The sequence below is a fragment of the Marmota monax genome, unplaced genomic scaffold (assembly GCF_021218885.2).
Source record: "Marmota monax isolate L192 unplaced genomic scaffold, Marmota_monax_Labrador192_F-V1.1 WCK01_AAM20220418_F8-fsc00041, whole genome shotgun sequence".
Taxonomy (NCBI): domain Eukaryota; kingdom Metazoa; phylum Chordata; class Mammalia; order Rodentia; family Sciuridae; genus Marmota; species Marmota monax.
In genome coordinates, this window is record NW_026695238.1 from 1,012,005 (window position 1) to 1,035,935 (window position 23,931).

General features: G+C 41.2%; 1 protein-coding gene across 12 annotated transcripts; it reads left to right on the forward strand.

Moving 5' to 3' along the window:
• The first annotated feature begins 8 nt into the window (after positions 1 to 8).
• Positions 9 to 21,063, forward strand: Tmem169 (transmembrane protein 169). 12 transcript variants are annotated; one of them, XM_046439919.1, is made up of 6 exons: positions 9 to 110; positions 3,066 to 3,265; positions 13,757 to 13,826; positions 14,053 to 14,178; positions 14,902 to 15,298; positions 18,567 to 21,063. In XM_046439919.1, the coding sequence occupies exons 5-6, from the start codon at positions 15,028 to 15,030 to the stop codon at positions 19,187 to 19,189; spliced, it is 894 nt and encodes a 297-aa protein (XP_046295875.1). In that variant the 5' UTR covers positions 9 to 110; positions 3,066 to 3,265; positions 13,757 to 13,826; positions 14,053 to 14,178; positions 14,902 to 15,027; the 3' UTR covers positions 19,190 to 21,063. The 12 variants fall into 12 exon arrangements, with proteins under 12 accessions (XP_046295875.1, XP_058433479.1, XP_058433482.1 ...); XM_058577496.1 differs by having other exon boundaries at positions 18 to 110; positions 1,807 to 3,265; XM_058577499.1 differs by having other exon boundaries at positions 52 to 110; positions 3,063 to 3,265.
• Positions 21,064 to 23,931: the final 2,868 nt, after the last annotated feature.

A 23,931-nucleotide genomic window follows, 5' to 3' on the forward strand; every position in this document is an offset into this window, starting at 1 on the left:
CCCTGGCCCCGCCCCCAAGGCGGCCGCCTGGCTTTCTCCCCAGCTGCACGCTCTCCTGCGACCGCCTCCAGCAGTCAGCATCCTCCACCAGCTTGGGTCCACAGGCACTTGTGAGTGAGATTCCTTTTTCTTTCTTTCTTTTTTCTTTCCTCTTAAAAAAAAAAATCTCGATGGCATTGGAGGGGAAGGGAAATACACACACACACATACACAAAGCGAGTGTGTGCTGTACTTTGAAAATTTAATCCTCGGGGCCATAGCTCTCCTGGTTAATTAAAATTAAATCTCCAGTGCATCTGGAAAAAAGAAAGGCTGCAGCTCGCGGCCTTGGATGCGCCCACCAGCGTCAGACATCAGGCTGGGTTTCAGCTAATGTGTGCCACTGGCTGGGAAAGGAGAAGGGTAGGTAGGGGAAGGAAGTGCAGCTTCCAGATCCCTTCAGCTTCAGGGATGGAGCCCTGGGAAGAAAGGTGGGGAGGGGGGTGGCAGAGAAGGTAAGGTTGCAGTCATCCACTAAACCAAGATAATAAATGATTTAAAAAATAAACTCAGGCCCACTTCCACCTCATCTCCTACGCCCCACCCAGGAATAAAAAACAAAAAGTCACCTCTAACCAGATCTGAGGTCCGATCATATCAGTCGGGCTATGTAACAAGTCAAAAGGGGAATCTTTCTTTGGAGGATGCATGCTTCCTGCAAGACTCATCTGTAGGTTTATGCTTGAGTTCCTGTCTTCTAGTTCATTCCCTACAGAAAGACTGCTGAAGATGGGGGGAATTTCTCACTGTGTGTTGATGTTCAGTAACAGGATTTTATTATTCAGATGCTGCTCCTTATTTTCACCTTAAGAACTTGGCAGGTCTGTTGAATGTGTCAGGTGCAGTGATCTTAGACTAGACAAAATGCTTTTTCTAAGTCTGTTGTTATAATGCAGTATTTTTCCTGCCAGGTATTAAAATCATGTAAAAGCCAGCAGATGCCATCATTTTGTTGTTGTTGAGCCCACCACTTAAAATTCACCAAGCTAATTGAAAATGGGTCTGGTTAAGAATGGAACCAGACATCACTTCCTCCCCTGGGTTCCTCCCACCAGCAAGACTGCAGTTTTTGTTGGACAATTACACTTCCTCCCTGTTCTTCCCTCCTCTTGCCCTTCTGTGACCTCCTTTAGAAACACTTCCCCTCTGTCATTGTTACTGAGGGATTCCAATCTATACTCATTAAAGAAAAGAAGGAAGCTCTTCTGGTTCATATTGACTAGAGAACTGAGTGAGGAATCACATACCCTTTTACATAAGTCAGTTATATAGATAGGACAAAAAATTAAAAATTACACCATTGCCACATTCTTTTTTTTAAAGTAAAATAGGAAAGTCCAAAGTATTGTAAAAAAGCAGAATTCCTGGTGCTTTGATCCCACTGATGAAGTTTTGTTCTTTGGTTGGTTTGTCGTGCTGGGATTGAACCCAGGGCCTTGTACATGCCAAGCAAGTACCACTGAATTACACCTCTAGGCCCCAGAGTATGTTTTGTAAGCAGAAAAAGAAATATTGTCTCAATTCTCAGGGTTATGAAAAAATTCAGAATTCTGAGAAATTCAGTCTTGCTTTCTTTTGGGTGGGAGCACTTTAAATTCCCTTTCAAAAATTATTTTTATTTTGTTAGTGTTTGGTTTATCTCACAGATAATGTCATTGAAGGTATAAGGTATTGTGGTTTCTGGCCTGACCTGTGGATTCTCAGAGATGTGCCAGGGTAGGTCATTGCATGTACAATGCAGTACTGTGTGGGCCTGGTTTATTACAGCCTCTGTGTGATCACTGAGTGAACTGAGAGAGGGAAGCTGCCATCTTCCAGTGAAAAGGTGACTAGGAGCCGGTGATGCCTACGAGGATGACACATGTTTATCCTAGCTACAGGGAAGTTGCAGGATGAGCAGTGAGAAAGCTCTTTTTCATAATCTAGGTAAGACTTGTGATTGAGATGTGGAGTCTCTTCAAGGGATCTGTTGTTTAAAATAAGGAGATATGGTCTCTTTGCCTGTGCCTCTGATCTCAGGGTCTAAAAATCTGCTACCCACCCCAAAAGCCTGTTGGCACAACAGTTCTACTTGGAAGCTCTGCTTTCAGATTTTAATTCTGGCCCCCAGGTGAGCCTTCTCTTGTGAGGACCACCATGCCATCCTTCAGCGACCACTCCTATGGCTGAATCAAACACCACTCTTCCCTGCACTGTTCCACATCACTGCCCCCTTTGTCCTGAGGGAAAAAGGCATGCTGTAACTATGCTCCTTCCACACCCCCTGCTGCCATCACCCCTTAGCAATAACTCCCTTCCTCTTCTGTGAGGCTCTTGTTGTAGGGACAGATGAGGCAAGGCACCAACGATGGCAGGAAACAGTTTTATTTGGCTGGAGCCAAGTTCAGAGGGCACAGCTTTTGCTGTAATCAATCAATTAATCCCCTGAACTCCAAGTTCAGGTAGTTTCAGAGTTTTATAACCAGCATGTAAGGGGAGGGGCTCAGAAGTTCACAGTCTGTAGAAGTTCACATAAAAGCAGCTTTTTCACTGTTTTTGGCAAGTTAACCCTTCAAGGACAACACCTGAGAAGGGGAGAGCTTCTTCTCCCCTTTCTTTCCTCCCCCTGCCAGATGTTACCATGGAGCCCAATTGGTAACTTCTCTTATCTTAGAAATGTAGACTTCTCTGTGAAGCCCCAGCTCAAGGCCAGAGGCCTTGTTTGCACATTTCTACAAACTACTATACTGGATACATTTGTGAAAAACTAGTAAGGGGGTGTTCCAGCACTGATTTCTTCTTGGCCAGTGGTCAAGCAAGATAGGGCAACACGAAAATAGGTAGTTTATCTACATTGAACTCTTTTTGCAGAGACTCTTTTGCTGACAGTCCTAAAATCAGGCATGGTGAAGATTTCTGGAGAAGCCCAGTGAAGACTTTTCTGTGGAGAAAGGGGGTGCCTCTACACTCTTACTGCTCACCCATCTCCTCACCCCTCCTTTACCCCATCTGCCTGGTAACTTTATTTTCTTCCCTCTGCAAAGCAGCTGCTATCTCAGACAGACAGGAGCTTGTGGGATTCTCAACATGTAGACTCACAGAATCTCAGTGCTGAAGGAATGCCAGTGAGGCATCTAGTCCTGTCGCTGCCTTGAAGCTAATCCACTCCTGAGCCAGCTCACATGAATACGACTCAACCAGTTAACAACGTTCAGCCGATATTTATTGAGCACCTACCACGTACCAGGTACTGTTCTAGGCACAGGGATACGGTACAGTCAACCAGACATTTTCCTGTCTTTGTACAGCTTATGTCCAGCATGTAGGGATTCTGGGAGTGGGAGTGAGGGGTGGAAGGAGGATGTGTGTCACAAGAGGTAGGACAGTAACCAAGCAAAACAGATCAGAGACTGAAGATCAGGTCTTACAGCTCTCACAATAAGGAGATGTTTATGTCCTTTTAACCAAATATCTTTGCTGCTGGGAACTGTTTCTTCTATGGACACTCAGGAGCTGTGACCCTGCTTCAGTGTGAGAGCCTTACGGCACCACACAGGCTGTGCAGTGATGAGAGAACTGCTGCCCAGAGGATTTGCAGCAACTGACGGGGGGCTGGGAGTTTGGAGGTGCTGCTCCACTGCAGTTCCAATCACTTGACACAAGTACAAACCAGATTCCTTTCCACCTTTACATCAACGAAACTGTCTTTCTGAGAGGAGATAATGGTAATTTTCAGTGGTAAAATGGTAGCTTTATTTCCTAGTTGGTAGCAAACCTAATGGTGGTAAGTTAAGATGTAATTAGCATAATCTGCCCATCCCAGATGGGTGATATGTGGTCCTTTTGAGTGACAGACACACAAGTCAGTGAAGAGTTGAAAGAACAGCAGAACTAAAGGCATAATTCATGTAGTGATAAATTAACTTCAAAATAATAAAACTCCACCCTTGCAGCTCCGGTTGTTCAGATTCAACATGGGAAAGATGCAGAAAGTCAACTCCTAATGTTCTTAACCCACTGGAGCAGGTACACCCTGATTTGGAAACAGTTGGACAAAGGTTACTAATTGGCAGCCCATTTATGTTTTGTTTTGGTTATTACACATAGTAACTTTCTTAAATTTGGTCTAATTGCAACAATTAAAATCAAAATTTTGCGTGAAATTTCAGACAACCCATACCAAATGGGCCTGCCTTTCTCTATGAAAGGGGCGGGCTGAACAGTAGATGTGGTGGGTGGAGAAGAGGGGAACAGTAGCTTCCTGCTTTAGATGAGACTTGAGATCTTGTATTTTCCATAAACCCTACCACTTGCTATTGTATCTGCAAGGCTTGGCGTCACTACCTTTTTCTAGCTTATTTCAGCCATACTTCAACCACATACATTACTGCTACCTTGCAGTGAATACAAAAACAAAAGCTTCAGAACTTCCTGGCTTCTCCACCCACCAAATCCACAAGTTCTGCTGAGTATTTGGATGTTCTACTGCATTGACTAGCTAGGAGCAGAAGGATGTGAGCAGACTCCAGGGAAACCATTCCTGGTGGTGGAAGGTGATGAAGGTGCAGTGAACCTCTCTGTGGATTGGCCATGGAGATTAATGACTGAGTGACTGATTGGATAGGACCTGGACAGCAGAGACTAATGACCAGACTTCCTCTTGATGACTCAGTTCTACAAAGATGCTATAGCTGGGCAGGCTTACTCATTTTGTGGTGTTGGGAATTTTGAGATTTTTACTGAATGTAAATGTTGGTTTCTTTCAAATGTACCAAAACTTCCTTTTGGTACATTGCTGGCCATCTCATTATAAGCAGAGACTAGTATCATATACTGGACCATATTGAACTTTCCGGTGAGTCTCTAATGGATCTTGAGCCAGTAGCCATGTAATATTCTTTGTACTGGACAACCGAGTCTCACAGGTTTCCTGGCCTATCCATGAGAATCAAAACTGCTTGACCACTCATTATCAGGGATAATGCCATTTTATGCTCTCTGAAAGTGTATATTAAGATCTCCCTATGCCCCAGAGCTGACATATTGGACATGGCAGATGGAATGAGTTGTAAAATAAGTTTAGATAATCCTAGTATATTAGGATTTCTGTGTGACTGCTGGATGAGACCAAAATAATTGTAGACTAAAGCAAGAAGGATTTCTTTTTCATGTATATCAGTCCAAAGACAAAAGATTTGTGTCCATTAGGGTGGATTGTATACCTTCTATTTCATTCCTCTGCTTTTCCTGTGGGGTTGCATTTATCTGCATGGGCTGCAGATGGTTCATCGAGCCCATGTTCCAGACTTCAAGGAGGTAAAAAAGAGAAAGGAGAGGGCCATAGAGAGAAGTTGCACGCTCACATACACTTACATCCCATTGTCCAGAGACTGTCATATGATCACATCTAGCTGCAAGAGTGCTGGGAAATGGTATCTTTTCCAGGAAAACAATGTAACCAGCTGAAACCTCCATTCTTAAAAAGGAGAAAATAAATGTAAGAGGAGAACCTAGCAATTGTGTTGTAACTAGCATTAATGCCTCTATTAAATTTCTCTTCCATCTCAGTCTTTGACACAATTAGGCTGGTTCTTAATTGCTACCACTTCAACTGATCCCTTAAAAAATTTTTTTCTTAATCATCTACTTATTGTTCTACTTGTATGTTACCACTTCACAGAGCTTATAGTCTAATAGAAGAGATAGACAATAAATAAGTAAAAGAACAAAATAAACAATTAGACTTATAGATAAGTCTTATGCAGGAAACAGACTTGTGACAAAGAATAAAGAGAGGGCAAGGTCCCTTTTTTGATTGGGTGTCAAGAAAACCTCAGAAGAGTTGAGATTTGAACAGAAACTTGGGGAAGTAAAGGAGATGACCCTGTGGTGTAGCAGCTTATCAACCAAGGCAGACTTCATTTAAATAGGCCTCAAATGGGAGATTTGGTGCTGTGGAGGAATGACAGGCAGCCAGTGTGATTGCATACTGTGAGTATGAGGGAAGGGCAATATGGGATAGCAGGATGGGGAGGAGCTGGACCCTGCAGGTCTTTATAACAGTGGGGAGTCACAGGAGGGTTTTAAACAGCAAGTAGCATGATTTTGTTTATGTAAGATCTTTCTCATTGCTGAGTAGAGAACTGATTGGAAGACAGCAAAAATAGAAGCCACAAGATGAGAAATTTTTATATGTAAGAGATGATGACTTCTTTGACCAGAGTGGTAGCACTGGAGATAGAAAAATAGGTAGATGAATTTATGAATTATCTGAAGAATTTCGTTTAAGAGTGACTTGAAACCAATTTTCTACTCATGAGTTCCAGAGTATAAACATGTTTTTAAACCCTGTTTCCCCACTTGGGTGACCAAGAGGTTGACTGAGGTTGGCATTCTGCAGTGTCATGCACATAATTGGACTTTAGACTGGGAGTGGAAAAGGAGGACAGGCAAAGTTTAACTCACAGAAAAGAAAATAAAAGCACATGTATTCTCTTGGTTCTGATTAAAGCCTTACAAGCTGGGTAAATTTGTTTTTACCCTCTCTCTTATGGAAACTAAAAGTAAAAAGATATTCAGAACTTGCTTCTCAGACTAAACACTAATAGTATTTTTTTTTTTTTTTTTTTGGTTTGGGGGAATGGAACCCAAGGCCTCAAGCATGCTAGACAAGCAATATGTCACTGACCTACATCCCCAGCCTGACAGCATAATAAAATGAACAAAACTGTTATCTCTCTTTTTAAAATTTTTTTATGTTTTATTCTAATTTGTTATATATGACAGCAGAATTATTACAATTCATATTATTCATATACAGCACAATTTTTCATATCTCTGGTTGTACACAAAGTATATTCACACCATTTGTGTCTTTAGACATGTACTTATGGTAATGATATCCATCTCATTCCACTGTCTTTCTTACCTCCATGCCCCCTCCCTTCCCCTTCCACCCCTTTGCCCTATCTAGAGTTCATCTATTCCTCCCATGCCCCCCCTCCCAACCCCACTATAAATCATCACTATATCAGAGAAAATATTTAGCATTTGGTTTCTTGGGATTAGCTAACTTCACTTAGAATTATATTCTCCAACTCCATGCATTTACCTGCAAATGCCATGATTTCATTCTCTTTTATTGCTGAGTAATATTCCATTGTATAAATATATACTACATTTTCCTTATCCATTCATTTTCTGATGGGCATATAGGTTGGTTCCACAGCTACTGTGAATTGTGCTCCTATAAACATTGATGTGGCTGTGTCTCTATAGTATGCTGATTTTAAATCCTTTGGGTATACACTGGGGAGTGGGATAGCTGGGACAAAAGATGGTTCCATTCCCAGTTTTCCAAGAAATCTCCATATTGCTTTCCATATTGGCTGCACCAATTTGCAGTCCCACCAGTAATGTATGAGTGTGCCTTTTCCCCCCACATCCTCACCAATACTTATTGTTGTTTATCTTTTTTTTTAAAAAAAAAAGAGAGAAATTTTTAATATTTATTTTATTTTATTTTTTAGCTTTCGGTGGACACAACATCTTTATTTTATTTTTATGTGGTGCTGGTGATATGAGAATGGAAACCCCTGCTTGTTTCTGCAGTTTATGTGAGTGGTATGAATTTTCCCAGCCTTTCACCTTCAGTTTGTGGATGTCTTTTCCTATGAGATGAGTCTCTTGGAGGCAGCATATTGTTGGGTCATTTTTTTTTTTTTTAAATCCAATCTGCCAGTCTACGTCTTTTGATTGGTGAGTTCAGGCCATAACATTCAGGATTATTATTGAGACATGATTTGTATTCCCAGCCATTTTAGTTTATTTTTGGTATTTAACTTGACTTGGTTTCCCCTTCAATTAGTTTTTCCTTTAGTGCAATACCTCCCTTTGCTGATTTTCATTGTTTTTCAATTCCTCTTCATGGAATATTTTGCCGAGGATGTTCTGTAGTTGCAAGTTGTAAATTCTTTTAATTTTTGTTTATCATGGAAAGTTTTTATTTCATCATCAAATCTAATGCTTAATTTTGCTGGATATAAGATTCTTGGTTGGGATCCATTTTCTTTCAGAGCTTGATATATGTTGTTCCACAATCCTCTAGCTTTTAGGGTCTGGGTTGAAAAATCTGCACATAATCTAATTGGTTTCTCCCTATATGTAATCTGATTTCTTTCTTTTGTGGCTTTTAGTATTCTCTCCTTATTCTGTATGTTAGGCATTTTGGTGTGGATCTGTTTAATTTTGTACATTTGATGTCCTGTAAGCCTCCTGAAGTTGGTTTTCCAATTCATTCTTCCTGTTTGGAAAATTTTCTGATATTATTTCGTTGAATAGATTGCTCATTCCTTTGGTTTGGAACTCTATGTCTTCCTCTATCCCAATAACTCTTATTAAATTTGGTCTTTTAATACTATCCCATATTTCTTGAATTGTCTGCTCATGGTTTCTTACCACTTTTACTGTGTGGTCTACATTCTTTTCAAAAGTATGTATTTTGTATTCATTGTCTGAGGTCCTGAGGTCCTGTCTTCCAAGTGGTCTAATCTGTTGGTGATGCTTTCAATTGAATTTTAATTTGGTTTAGTATTTCTTTCATTTCAAGGATTTCTGTTTTGTTTTGTTTTTTTAGAACCTATATCTCCCTATTGAAGTAATCTTTTGCTTCCAGTATTTGCTTATGTAGCTCTTAGTCAAAATGATCTTTTGCTGCCTGTATTTGCTGTATTATAACATCCTTTAATTCACAGAACATTTTAATTATGTACATCCTGAACTCCTTGTCTGTCATTTCTGCTGCTTCCTCTGGCCTAATAATGTGGTATCTTGATTTGTTTGGGGCACTTTCTTCCCTTGTCTTTTCATATTGCTTGTGTGTCTTCCCTTCTAGCACTGTGGATCCCAGACATTACCATTTTTACCCTATAAGCTTATAGTGCCCCTGTAGGGATCAAATACCTCTCCTTTGAGGTGAAGGACAATGTTAACAGATCTCAGTATAAACAATATGCACCTCAAAAACAAATGTTTGCTATTAAGATGTTTACAGATTGGTCACAATGTACAGAAATGGTGAATTCAATTATTATCTACAATATTCTCAGTAGGTTTGTAAAAGGGTTTATAGTTTCTGATGTTGGACAAAGAACCAGGGGTGAGGAGTAGGATGATATGCCAAGGAGGCAGGAGGAGAGGATATAGAGTTATTATATCTTAGGAAGTGTGAAAGAGAAATCTAAAGAGGAAGATTAGTAGCAGAAGAAGGGAGAGGAAGTAATTTTGGGGAGACAAGTAAGTAGGAAGACAATAGAGTACATAAAACAAACATACATATATATTTAGAAAAATAAAAAATGTTAAAATAGTAGGAATTGGTGGGAAAAAGAAAAAAGGATAAAGAAAAAAATATATAACACAACTGTAATATACTATTCAGATGTCCCAGTCCTCAAAATCATAATTCATGCAAAGTACTTGGTTTCACATGTGTTGGGAATGTGAGAATGGAAGAATAGAGAGGAAGAGGGAAAAAAAAATCTTGAAGGAAGAAACAGGGATTGTTTCAGTTGGAGATCAGTATCTTTCCTGCTCCCTTCTCATCTAATAGGTGGGTTCATCTGTTGTTAGCTGGTGTGTCCACCCTCAGGATGGTAAAGGTAACCAGGGTATCACTGTGTTGGGGTAGTGGCTGCTGGGGAGAGGGGGGGAGTTAAAAACTGGGTACCCCAGATGGATTTCCAAACTGGGAGTTGCCCCCACTGAAAATGGTGATGAAGGTGGCCCAAGATTGAGGTGCCTGCTTTCAGTGATGGGATGTTGGGTTAGGTGGGAGGAGCCAGGATGATTTCAGAGAGGAGCACTGTGGTGCAGAGCATGTGGCTGTCAGCTGACTTCAGAGCCTGTGTGAGGTTCTTGGACCCAGGCAGGCTAAGGCACGTAGGGTACTGTCTCTGCTGCTGTAGAATCCTAAGATGTCGGTGACTGGGGGAGCCCCACATGGGCAGATGGGGCTCCACATGGGAGTAGCGGCCAGAGTTCCCGCGCCTGGGAAACTGCCAGGTGTCCTTTGTGGGAGCAGTGTTCATGCTTTCTGCTCGGGTGGGTGGCCAAAAGTTCTGCATGGGTGCTGATGCTGATGGTCCTGCCCTGGTATCTGGTTGTCCTGCATGGTTGAGTAGTTGGGAGACCTGCTCTGACACTGAGGCCTAGAGCCCTGGACTGGCATGGTGACCATGATTCCTGCGAGGGAGCAGGAGCATCACTCGCAGAGAAGCAGTATTCTCACTACTTGAGTCCCAGGTCACAGAGTGACACAGACTGCTGCCTTCCTCTTACCCACCATCTTGGTTTTCAACTGTTATCTCCTAACAGTTGTTGATGTCATATTTCCAAGGAGGCATTTTCCCTTCTCTGCCCTGTTAACAAGTACATACTACTGACTTTTGGCTACGTGTCCAGCCCTATGGTCGTCTCTCTGATGGTGAAAAAGAATTGTGAGACAGTGTCTGATCTCTAGAAGTTTATAATCTATGTTGGATGATAAATGAAGGTTCATGTTGCCATCTATAATCAATAAAATGAAAGGAATGCTGCATAATGAAGGATTAAAAGTATGACACAGGTGAGAAGTGCTACTGAAATATAGAGCAGAAAGAGGCAAAAGAAGGAATGAAAATTGACAGTTAAGAAGAATCAGTCACATTCTAGGAATCTGACTTGACCTCTCATTGAATTCCCACCACACTCCTTCAACAAGGCTGGAACTGGAGGGAGAGACATGGGCTGGGTAGTAATGGAGAGGGACTGAGTAAGTCTGTGTTGAGCAAGCCTTGAAAGAGGTGGAGAAGAAGAGAGAAGTGAAGAACGAACATAAGGAGACATGTTTAGCTGTCATGTTGAAGGGAAGGGGAATTGCTACTGAATTCAAATGGGCATGAATATGGAGAGTCTCGAACACCAGGGAGAGCTTTTAGTTAGAAGTGGCAAGATAGTGATGGCTGCTACTGGATAGTAGTGATGGCTACTGGTGTTCTGTTGATCCCCATTTAAAACAGTAAAGGAAGAATTCTGAAGTGGAAGAAGGAAAAAACAGCTTGGAAGAAGCAGTGGCGGGCCTCATTTTAGTATATGGTGGGGACAGAAATCCAAATGAACAGATTAATTAACAAAGAGATTTTCTAGGAATGATTGGCAGGACTCAGAAACGGCTTAGTATTGGGGATACAGGAATATATCCTTAACATAGGAAATGGGTTAATCAAAGTAAATTCTATAAATTTAAGTTTAAAAGTTCAGGTAAATGTTGGCAGGTGGTATGGCATAGTGAAAAGAACATGAGCTTTGAAATCAGCAAACCTGGGTGTGAGTCCCAACCCTACCACTTACTTCCATGTAACCTTGGGCAGAGTCCTCTGCATGGGTACACTGATACATAGTATCTACTTCATTGATCTATGTGAAGATTAAATAACATGATTACTGTAAAGCACTTAGAACAGCTCCTGTCACAGAGAATTACAGAAAACTGTAAGGTCAGAAACCCTTCAACACAAAAAATCCTTTGGACCTCCAAATATTTTTGTCAGTAAGCAAGCAGAGAAGACCACTTACCACCCAACTAAGGCCCAGTTTTCTGACACTCCTAATTGTGTGTGTGTGTGTGTGTGTGTGTAATAATGTGTATTGTTTTAAGCCTCTAAGTTTGGAGTAATTTGTTCCACAGCAACAGTTAACCATATACATTTTACTGAAACATGTCTGATCTCATTAAGCCTCACAGCAAACTGGATAAAAAGTACCCACAAATTTGAGAAAAGACAGTTTGTTCTTTAGCTATGGTGCCATACCAAGTAGATACCAGTACTAGTTTTAAACCTGTGCAATCAATAATGACCTAAGTGAACATGCTTTTGAAAGCTAGCTTGTCAATGCCAGCTCCTTTTAACTGAAAGTCACCTGATGTTCTTTTAGAAATGATGACTTGATTGATGGATTGATTTCCAAAGGCATCTTCATGGAGTACTATGGTCTGAATGTTTGTTTCCTCCCAAAATCCATTTGCTAAAATCCTAACCCCCACCATGATGGCATTAGAAAATGGGATCAAATCTTTGGGAGAATATTAATTGATGGTTACTTATAAAAGAGGCCCAAGGACAATTACACAGCCTTTTCCACCATGGAAGGACACTGTGAGAAGAAAACATTTGTGAACCAGAAAATGAGCCCTCATAGACACCTAACCTGCTGCTACCCATATCTGGGACTTACTAGCTTCCAGAACTGTGAGAAGTAAATTTCTGTGTTTCTTAAGTTTCCTAGTCTAAAGGTTATAAGTAGCCCATGCTGTTATAGCAGCCTCTATAAGACTGAGAGAATTTGTTGATCCACTGATCAGGTTTAAACTGGTTCAAATGACTGCATTTTACCATGGTTACAAAATAGCTCAGCCTTTCCTCATGTGTGGGAAATTTTTGTATTCTCAAAAGATCATGTTCTGATTGAAGGGAGATTGGGAACCATGTTTCCAGGTGAATGGGGGATAGTGTCTGTTTGGTGAACTGACACTGGCCAAGCTTACTTGTTTAAAAAGAGCTGTGTCTGAAGCAAAGAATGGTGCCCTATAGAGAATTACCAGGAGTTTATCACTTCATATTTCATCATTTTTATCAAATTTTCTTTTGGTGTTTCTGGGGATCGAAACCAGGGTCTCACACACACAAGGGAACCATTCTATCACCAAAGCCCTTTTGAAATTTTTCATTTTGATACAAGGTCTCTTTGAGTTGTCCAAGATGGTTTCCAACTTGTAATCTTCCTGCCTCAGCCTCCCAAGTAGCTGAGATTACAGGCATGTACCACTATGCCCCATCCAAATGTCTGAATAGCATCTTCAAAAGTCATCTTTCTCCTTTCCTTTAGATAGGACTGCCCCCCACCATAATTTGACAAGATGGTTATATTTGTTTATACACTGCCTAGAGTCTCAAAATCTTCTCTTAGCTTTTATTTTTCTGTATTTTTTTCCATCCTTGGACTCAGGAAGTTCTTTCTGTATCTAACATTGTCCTTTCCTATTATGACTATCCAAGTCAGGAGAACCCTGCACATTTTCCTGTGTATAAAGCTCATCTACAATGGTTGTCATCTCTGGGCATGTGTTTACTTTGCCCCACATCTCCCAAGAGAACAAGAAATATGAGATTTGCAATTTGCCTACTCACCACACTGTTTGGAATTATTACCTCCCTCTCTGAACATCTTGGCACATCTTAAAAGAAGGGATGGGATACAGAAAGAAGACAAACTTTGTCCCAGCTCTGCAGCTCTTGAATCTGCTTGAGTTCTCACTTCCAAACCCTAGTTTCACCCAGCACACAAGGACCAGGGAAGGAAACTACAGAGCAAAGCAGAAGCTCTAAGTCATGAAAACACTGTGGATCAGAGGATAGGCCCTGAGGCTGTGATAGCTGTACTCTTAAGGTAGGTATAAAGTGGCTTGGTCAGAGGTAACTCCTATTATAGGATCACCATGATTCAGCTTTCCTTCAATTTTCCTAGAAGACTTGAACTAGGGAAAGCATTTTTGTATTATACATAGATATTTACAGAGTAGAATTTAAAGTTGATATGAGTTTTTAAAGAAGGAAACTTGAAAATCTTAACCTTGGAGAAGACCACGTCCTCCCAGCCTCCATATCCCTTCTCTTTTTTTTTTTTAATATTTATTTTTTAGTTTTCGGCAGACACAACATCTTTGTTTGTATGTGGTGCCGAGGATTGAACCCGGGCCGCATGCATGCCAGGTGAGCGCGCTACTGCTTGAGTCACATCCCCAGCCCCTCCATATCCCTTCTCAGTAGATGTTCATTTTTCTGTATTGAGACTACTTTGGTGATGAGCCTTGGCTGAGATTATTAATGCTCCAACGTACTCAGTGCTCTCTTGACTGGGTTCGTTGTCCTTTGGGGATATTTATCTTGTGCAGTCCCTCTTTCCTGACTCTCCCTGCATACACCTTTATGCTCTTAGATATCTCAACCAAAAGGAATTCCAAAACCCAACGACTTCCTGGGAGATCATCTGAATTTAAGAATCAGAGTTCCTCAGTCTTCTAAATTTTCTTTGTGTGCCTTGGCCTAAAATGTCAAACTCCAGGTAAGATTCCTTAATTTTCCTGTAGAAATTCAAAATAAGCCCAAGGATATTTTGCACACATGAACCGTACACCATGAACACAGCATCTTCCCTAAAAGATAGATTCTCTTTGCCTCTGTTTACCTGGAGAACAAAGAGAAGATGGAGTGTTGAGAGTGGAAGTGAATCTTCCCCCCTGCTATTCCCAGCATGCAGTAGGACATATTTCTGCAGTTTTCTGAGGACTTGGGCCAAGAAGAAGCCAAGAGATGGGTTTCCTTTACAGAATAGCAAGGTAGATGCAGTTGGTGATGTTGCACCGTTTTGGGGTTCATTCAGAGTTGCTCTGATTTACTTGCATGTAGTTGTAATGTGTGACTTCATAGCCAGAAATCCAGAGCACTGGTCTCAGCCATCTCAGTCTCCATCTATGGTGGGAGCATATTGATTTAAAACCCCCATCTGCCTGTATATCTTCCTCAGTGACTTCATACTCTGCACTTCTCAGTGGGACTGTGAGTTTTTTGTAATACTATACATTTATATAAATGACAATAATAATATTGTAACACAAAATTTTATTTACTATCTATTCTTATAAGAATATTTTCTCTGGGCTCCCAAAATAATTATAAGAAATAAAGAGAGGGGAAGGCTTTTGCCAAGTTGGGGATGATTTCCCAAGGCCTTCTCTATGCTATCCGATTTGCTCCTTCTTGATGGCTTTGCTTTCCTGTCTTTCAGGTGACAGACATCCTTGGGACAACTTTGCATAGTCCTCTCCAGAAAGAAGCTCTGTGATGTGTGGATTGTGAGCTTGCTCAAGCAAGTCACGCTCTTTATAAGGTACAACTAAACATAAGGACTGGTATGGAAGAGCCGGCACCACTGGAAGGCCCGGACCAACTCCCAAGCCCCCACCAGGGCTCTCTGAGGAGGGCTGTGGCTGCTGCTCTGGCCCTAGATGGGGAATCTACAATGGGTCGCAGGAAAAAGAAGAGGAAAGAATCCCGCCCAGAATCTATCATCATCTACCGGTCAGATAATGAGAAAATGGATGATGAGCCTGAAGATTCAGAAGGTGGAGATCGGCCTAAAGAGGAAGAGGGAGATGATTTCCTAGACTATCCCGTAGATGATGGTGAGTCTCTCTGGGACCCCTTGTTGAAAGCCATGGGAAGGGAACCAAAGAGGGGGACCTCATCTGTCTATATTTCTTCTTGGTGGTACATTTCTCCCGGGGTTGCAGTCTCATTCAGCAATTGATAGTACTACTTAGAACCTATAATTTTCTATTCTAGGTGGGATGGAGGAGATCTTACACGCTCTGAACTCCTAGTATAGTGGAAAAAGCTGATTTGTGTGCAAAATTCAATAACACAAGCAGACCATGATAATTATTTAATGTATGTATAATAAAGTCAACAAATTATTGATTTTCACGATAATCAGGAAAAAGGAAATTATTACATCAGTGAGATAAAATATTCCTTCATTTGTAGGATTGCCAAAAATGTGTTTAAGTATAATAATATCAATGTGAGGAAATTACATTTTAAGTAAAAGTGGAAACTTCCCACTTCGTAGTGAATTTGTTGATATTTATTAAAATTCAAAAAATATATATATACCCTATGTCCCAGGAATCCACAGTATATCTTTTTTCTTATTTTAATTTTTTGTAGTTGTAGATGGACAGAATGCCTTTATTTTATTTGTTAATTCTTTTATATGGTGCTGAGGATCAAACCCAGTGCCTCACTCAGCATGCTAGGCAAGCACTCTGCCACTGAGCTGCAGCCCCAGCACTCACAATACCCATGTTCTGCATATGTAAAAAAGCATGTATAAGAATATTTGCTGCTCCTAATGAAACTGTGGAGTGTCTGTATTAAGAATAACTGGGCAGCACTGGAAGGATGAGATAGATCTGTTTGTGTAGAGGGATAGATATCCAGGACGCACACTTACAGAATAAGTCAAAGCAGTAGCCTGGCTCTCACGGAGTTGACCTTCTAGCTAGGAGAAGGCAAACAATGAATAAGTCAACCAATAAAAGATAATTTCAGGTAGTGGTATGCGTTGCAAAGACAGTAAAACCATGATAGAAAGAAGAGTCCTGTTTCAGGGTGATAAGGCAAGAGATTGTGTGGTCATGGAAGGTCTCTCTGAAGAAGTGACATTTTGAGCAAATTCAAAATGACATGAAAGAGCCAGTTGAGAAAAGACATGGGGCAGAGCTTTTGAAGGAGAGAGAACAGCAAGGGCAAAGGCCTTGAGGGCAACCCTGGCCCATTTACAGAATGGAGTGGTTTCTGTTTAGGAGTGTAGAGGACAAGGGGAAGGATGTTGAAAAGATGTCAGAAAGTGGGGCAGGGGTCAGATACGTCACCGTTGCAGGTCTTGCAGGTCTACAGAAAAGGGTTTGGAAGTTGTTATAAGTGCAAGGGAAAGTGAATGGAGGACTTTTAAACAAGGGACACACATTATCTCATTCATAGTTTAAGATCACCCTGGCTTGTCTATAAGGACTGGATTGCAAAGAGTAGGAATGGAAACTGATGGGAGAATTTTAGACATTGCAAACACAATAATGCTAATGCAGAAGCTTGAAGTACAGTGATAGGAGAGAGAGTGCCAGAGAGGAAGAGGTATTAGATTCAGAATATAATGTGGTATGTGCTGACAGATTGGAGGCAGGACATAAGGGAAAAGGGAGGATTAGCAATGACTCCTAGGTGTTTGAAAAGAACAATGGAATGATGGTTTTATTTGCCAAGATAAAGGAGACTGTGAAACCATTAGGTTTGGGGGAACAGTACATCCCTTCTAGGTCAATCATAGCCCTTGCTACTCCTGAGTCCTGCTCTTAGGTGGCTTTCTTCTATCTCTTTCCCACCCATGGGGTAAAGTCTTCTAGTCAAAGGGCCCAGGGAACACATCTATCTAAGCCTATAGTCCTCAATCCTCCCCCACATTTTTAGACTACCTTTTACATACCAAAGGCCACAGACTTCCCTTCTCAGTATCTCTCATCCCTTTTCAAGGGTGGTCAAAGGACAGCTATTTTGTGATTGCCTGTGTGTGTATGTGTGTATGTGTGTGTGCATGTGTACTATATGAATGGAGGGTGTGGATGTTTGGGGGTGCCGGGTTTCTGTTCTTGTGACTAAAAGGCTCAGGGGTCACTCCAGGTAAACTGGGCTAACTGGGCTGTGCAAAATAACCACACGAGTCACAAATACCTTTTTTCTTTGGGGTCGCTGTGACGGCTCCTCTGACCTTAAGGGTCCGCAGGAAGAGGGAGAGAAAGCACGCGCTGACCCCTTTTATTGAGGAGAAGCTATTCAAATGAGGCAAGGGGTCAGGTGTCAGGGGACTGAGTCTATCTTCATGATGTCCACTGTCAGCAGGTTGACTGACATCTAGGTAGGCCACACCCAAGGGCACAGTAAGAGAAGGGGACACACACAAGACACTTCCATGGAAGATTCTACCCTAAAGGAACAGGTGAGCATAGATAGCTCCACCCATAGGGCTGTAGGAAGCCACACCCGAGCACAGTCACTCAAACCCTAGAAGAGTGGGGCAGTCTAGCAGCATGGGTGCCTGACTGCCACATCACCCAGCAGGGGAGTTAACTCAGTCACTTGCAAGGTTGGTCTCCCACATGGGGGGTATATATGTGGTGTGGTGTGCATGGCATATGTGTGTGGTATGTGGGTGTATAAGTGGGGAGAGTGTATGTGTGTGCATATCGTGGGTATGTGTGGTAAAGTGGAGGGTATGGTATCTATATGTTGTGTGATGTGGGGTTTGGAGGTACTTACAGGACTGGGGTGGGGTGTCTGGTGGGTGTGAGTGGTGTGGTGTGGGGGAGTGGGTAAGTATGTGAATAGAGCTTAAATATGAAGGCTGGGATGCCCACAGGCATATGAAAAGGTCCCCTCTCAGGGAAGTGTAAAGTTAGGCATGAGAAAGGAAGGGTCATGGGCTATGTATAAGCTGATTGCAATGATCTTTACACACCCAGAGTGATACTCATAAATGATATTTTAACAGAACTTCTTAACTTGAAATAGGATCATTAAAGTGTTATCTGTAGTAAAGTTCCTCACTCTACTCTATGTCACAAAAGTCATGTCAACACTGAGGTCCAGAGAAATGGAGGGAGAACTATCTCACATTTTATCAGGGCTCAGAAATGGAGAGAAAGCTCATGCTATGGAGTGACAATAGCAGTGGTCACCCTCCAAGGGAGACTATTCAGTCTACTACTGAATCCCTGACTCTACTACTATGTCAGATGCTATAAAAAGACGTCTCGTAGTGGGCCCAGCCTCAGAGGATACACCCTGATGAAAGTCCACTCTTCAGATCTTGACGCTCACCTCCTTTGTGCCCTACAGGTATGTGGAACATGCCTTTCGACAGTCGCTATGTCACCTTAACAGGGACCATCACACGAGGGAAGAAGAAGGGTCAAATGGTAGACATTCATGTCACATTGACCGAGAAGGAGCTGCAGGAATTGACCAAACCCAAAGAGTCCTCAAAGGAAATGGCACCTGAAGGGAGAAAGGCATGCCAGATGGGAGCAGACCGGGGGCCTCACGTGGTCCTTTGGACTCTGGTCTGCCTGCCCGTGGTCTTTGTCCTCTCTTTTGTTGTCTCTTTCTACTATGGCACTATCACCTGGTACAACATCTTCCTTGTGTACAATGAGGAGAGGACCTTCTGGCACAAGATCTCCTGCTGCCCCTGCCTCATTCTCTTCTATCCAGTGCTCATCATGGCCATGGCCTCTTCCCTGGGCCTCTATGCTGCTGTGGTCCAGCTCTCGTGGTCCTGGGGGGCCTGGTGGCAAGCTGCCCGGGACATGGAGAAAGGCTTCTGTGGCTGGCTGTGCAGCAAGCTGGGTCTGGAAGACTGTTCTCCCTACAGCATCGTGGAGCTGCTTGAATCTGACAATATCTCAGGCAATCTCTCCAACAAGGATTCTACCCAGGATGTAGAAACTTCTACTGTCTAAACTGCCAGCAACTTCCTTCCTTCTCTGGATCCAGTAGCCTATATATCATCTTACAATTCCAGTAGATTCTTTCTTCAAATTATCCCCTGTCCCCTACAGTTGTAAAAAATCTTAGCCCACACTGATCTTCCCTACCATCTTGATGGTTCCCGGAAGGCAGACCACAGAAAAGCAACTGTGCCAAAGTAGTAGTCTACACAGTGAATCAGCTCTTCTTAATTCCTTGCCCTAAAATGACCACTTGTCTTGGATAGGGAATTCCACTGTATATCAATCCAGAAGCTTGAAGTTGTTACTGGTGCTGTAACCCAGGAGACTTTGTGACTCAATGTGACAGGGAAAATAAAGAAGCTCAGGGGTGGCCAAGTCCTCCGAGAAAATTGACAGAGATGGAGTGAAACGTTTGAAGTGCTGGGCTACTATGCATAATAGAAAGTAGTGATTTGTGTGAATCACTTAGGTTTAGATTGGACTGATTAAAATTAAAGTCCTAAAATATCGGTCATTAGTTTACTTCTTGTATAGAAGTTAGGAGGCAAACAATTCCACGATCCTGTGAAGTCATTGGTACCCCAGGTTTCTTCTTTTCCTGTACCATTAGCAGGACATGGCCCTTATTACTGTTATCCTCAATATTCCAGTGCTGACTATGTCTTTAGCCATCACATTCCATGTTTCTGGATAAACAGAAGAAGGAGTGAAGAAGAGCACACCCTTCTGTTTAAGGAGACTTCCCAGAAGAACCCCCTCTCAACATTTTTATATCTGACTGGCCAGACCTTAGTCACATGACATCATGAGCAAAAGAAGCTAGGAAATGTAGTCTTTTGTCTAGGTAGTTATATTCTTAGCTAAATATTGGTGTTATGTTAATTTGAGGAAAAAAGGGAAGAATGACTATTTTGGTAGGCAAGAAGGAATCTCCACCTTGTGATAACTATTTAAATTCAGAATCCCAAACTACTAATACAGTTTTATTTATTTATTTATTCATTTATTTATTTATTTTGGCTTGAATCTTACACAGAATTTATGCATAGAGATGAGCTATGTACACTACATATATGCTATCCATTATTCATCAGTATTAGCTTCTAGTTTGTAACTAAACTTCTGAAATGTGTGGTTTCAGGGCTTTTTTTTTTTTTAAAGCAATAGTGGATAGGATAATACAATTACATAATGGTAGCATAACTCTTCTTCCTGGTGGTGGAGGTGAAACAGGGGTTGGTGATATTTAATCAATAAAGACTGAGAAGGGAGGGATTGTGCCCCACAAACATTCCCCCAGCAGGGATCATTATCCCTAAACATGAAGAAGCCAGATTTAGCCTTCTGTGGTTTGGCAGAACCTCACTCAGAGCCTTACTCACTCAGATCTTTCTAGTTTAACAACAAACATGGTGTTTTCTATGCTAAGAAGTTTGTCTTCATGGCCTGAGGGTGTATATTAGATTAAACCAGATGAAAAAGATTCTGAATTTTAAAAAAATCAAAGGTGTCTTTTTAATTTTAAAATATCAAAGCCCAAAGAGGTCAGCAGATTTTGGAAGTTTGGATCCTTACAAGAAAAGCCGGTGCTCCTTTTTGTTTCTGTCTTGGAAAGAAGCTGTTGAAAGAACTGCTGTGACCTAAACCAGAGGTATAAGCCATGCTTTCCACAGAAAGCCAGGAACGTTTGCTTAATGTATGGTGCTGAACTCCACCTTCAGAAGAAATCTTCTTTCTTTTTATTCAACTGTCATTAGTTTGACTAGAGGGGAAAAAAAAAATGTGCCCAGCATTTTTGAAGATAATCTTGGTGCTTTCTGGTATATTTGCAGAGATATGAACAATTGAAATGCAGATAAAGAAAATAAAAAAGTGAAATGTGATTAACATTTGTTCAATTTATCTTTGAGCTCTCTGAGATAGCTTTGAATGCTACAGTTTGCAGATAAAGGGTGAGCCTGGGGCTGTCCTATATATATGTAGTGATTTCAGGATGAATCCTTTCACATTGACACAGGTGCACCATTAATTCATGGGGGGTTCTACTTAAGTGAACTGTTAACATAAGTCATGCTTTTTATCTAAGCCCACATTAAAATATTGCAACTGTATTTGTTGCATTTTTCTGTCATGTTAGTTGAGAAAATCAATGTCAAGGACACAAAAAGTCATGACATAGTGGACATTAGTGGAAAAAGTGGACATAGTAGAATGGAAGTATGGGGTGAGAGTGAGACTATGCCCGAAGGATACCTAGATGAAGCTGACAGGGCCTTTACTCTGATTGGGCTTATCACCTATTGGAAGAGATAGGCTCAGGCTCGTACACTAAAATTATTTCAAAAGGGCTCTAAAGTGGTATGTAAATACTTAGACTAGAGGAAGGAAAACTGAACCAAACAGAACTAAAGCAACAGAAGAAAACCTTGCTCTCAGTAAACACCTAGAGAACATTACAGAAGAAATTGCAGTTAGATATTACATTTGAATAATTTCTTAGCTTATAGTTGCTTAATCTTCATGGTAGATATTGAAGATGAGGAACATATTTTAAGTTGCTTAGCAGCCATAATATGCAGAGTTGGATTAACCATGTCAGACCCAGTATGGTGATCCTGATGCTTCCAAGTCATCTTGTCTGTTACCATTAGGTGGCACCCTTTCATTTCAGTTTATGTCTGAGGGGACTAAACCCTTGTTCCTATGAAATGAGATTCTATATCTTTAAAAGAACTAATTTCAGTTGCATTGAAAGTTTGATTCTGTCATTTTGGAATGGTCACGCAGACGTTGACTTTTACAGTGTTGAAAAAAATTAGCAGCTTCAGGGTTTGGTGATCACACCTGTAATCCCATTGATTTGGGAGGCTGAGGCAGGCAGATCATAAGTTCAAAGTCAGCCTCAGCAATTTAGCAAGGCCCTAAGCAACTCATTGAGACCCTGTGTTTTAGTAAGTTTTCCCCCACTGTAGCTAAAAGACCTGACTGGAACAATTTTAGAGTAGGAAAAATTTATTTGAGGACTCATGGTTTCAGAGATCTTAGACCATAGAAGTTTGGCTCCATTCCTCAGGCTCAAGGTGAGGCAGAGGGAAGCAGTTCATATCATCCTTATCAGGAAGCAGAGAGAGACTCTACTTACCAGACACAAATAAATACCCCAAAGCCACACCCCAATTCCACCTCCTCCAGCCACACCCTACCTCTTCAGTTACTACTCAGTTAATCCCTATCAGGGAATTAAATTACTGATTGGGTTAAGGCTCTTACAACCAATCATTTCTCCTCCAAACCTTCTTTCATTGTCTCTCACACATGAGTTTTGGGGGACATCACATCTAAACTATAACACCCTGTCTCAAAATGAAAGATGAGAATGTCTGGGGGTGTGGCTTAGTGGTTAAGTACCCCTGTATTCAATCCTCAGATATCAAAAAACAAAACAAAACAAGATTAGTGGCCAATACCAAAAGGTTTCTTTTTCTTGCCTTGATTAATCTAATTACTAACATGAACCTTTTTATGTGAATTTTGAATGGAATCTGATGGACGTGGTACAACATGGAATCATTACTATTCACATTTATTTTGGATATAAAATTTTATTTCATATCTATAACCTGTTAAGATTTTAACTAATTTTCCCAATTGTCTATATAATCATAATCACAGCTCTCTGTCAAAGCACAAAGGCTGCACATATTTGCTTTTTTTCTTTAAAAAAAAATGTTTTAGTTGTAGGTGGACACAGTACCTTTATTTATTTATCTTTATATGGTGCTGAGGATCAAACCCAGTGCGTCACCCATGGTAGGTGAGTGCTCTACCACTAAGCCACAACTCTAGCCCTATATTTGCTTTTTATAATGCTCATGAAGTCATCATTCACATAGTTCACTTGCAGAGCGATGTCAAATTCAAAAATATTCCAGTAACTTAAATAGAAATTTCAAAATAAATAAAACATTTAACTACCCTGAAGGGCACACATAGTCCAAAATCCAGCAATATTTTTTAAAAGATTTCTATTTTTTCAGTTATTTATTACTATTGTTAACACTTAAAATATAGTAGATTAAAATAACAACCATTTGCTCAAAATTCTGCAATTTGGACAGAGTTCAGTGGAGATGACTAGTCTCTGCTCAACATTTCTAATTCTGGGATTGTTCCCTAGGGGCTCAAGTTTTACACCCCAGGTAGCCACATTGGCATGCCAGGTAGATGCTGGATGCCATCAAAATGTAACCCTGAGGCTATTGGTGCTTGGTGCTTGAGTTAGTCTGCTTTGGCTGCCATAAATTAACATAGACAAGGTGTACACAAATGTGTTTTCTCACAGTTCTAGAGGCTAGAAGTCCAAGATCATGTGCCAGCATGGTTAGTTTCTAGTGAGGGGTGTCTTTTTGGGTTGCAGGGGGCTGCCTTTTCACTACGTGCTCATATGACCTTTACTTTGAGTGAACGCATCCAATGGGGAGGGAGAGATTGGGGAGGGGGGACGGAGAATAAGCTCTCTAGTGTCTTTTTTAGAATTTTTTTTTTTAGTTGTAGATGGACACAATACCTTTATTTTATTTGTTTTTATTTTTATGTGGTGCCGGGGATCGAACCCAGTGCCTCGCGCAGGCTAGGCACTGAGCCCCAACTCCAGCCCCTAGTGTAGTGTCTTATAAGGGCATTAATACCATGATGAGGGCCCCATTCTTATAACTTCATCTAGATCATCTCCCAAAGGCCCCAACTCCAAA

Bases quoted from the DNA above. Each gene is read 5' to 3' on its own strand.
- Tmem169 (XM_046439919.1), top strand. From the start codon at position 15,028: ATGGAAGAGCCGGCACCACTGGAAGGCCCGGACCAACTCCCAAGCCCC. The intron at 15,299-18,566 runs GTGAGTCTCTCT...TGTGCCCTACAG, and splicing joins AGACTATCCCGTAGATGATG to GTATGTGGAACATGCCTTTC.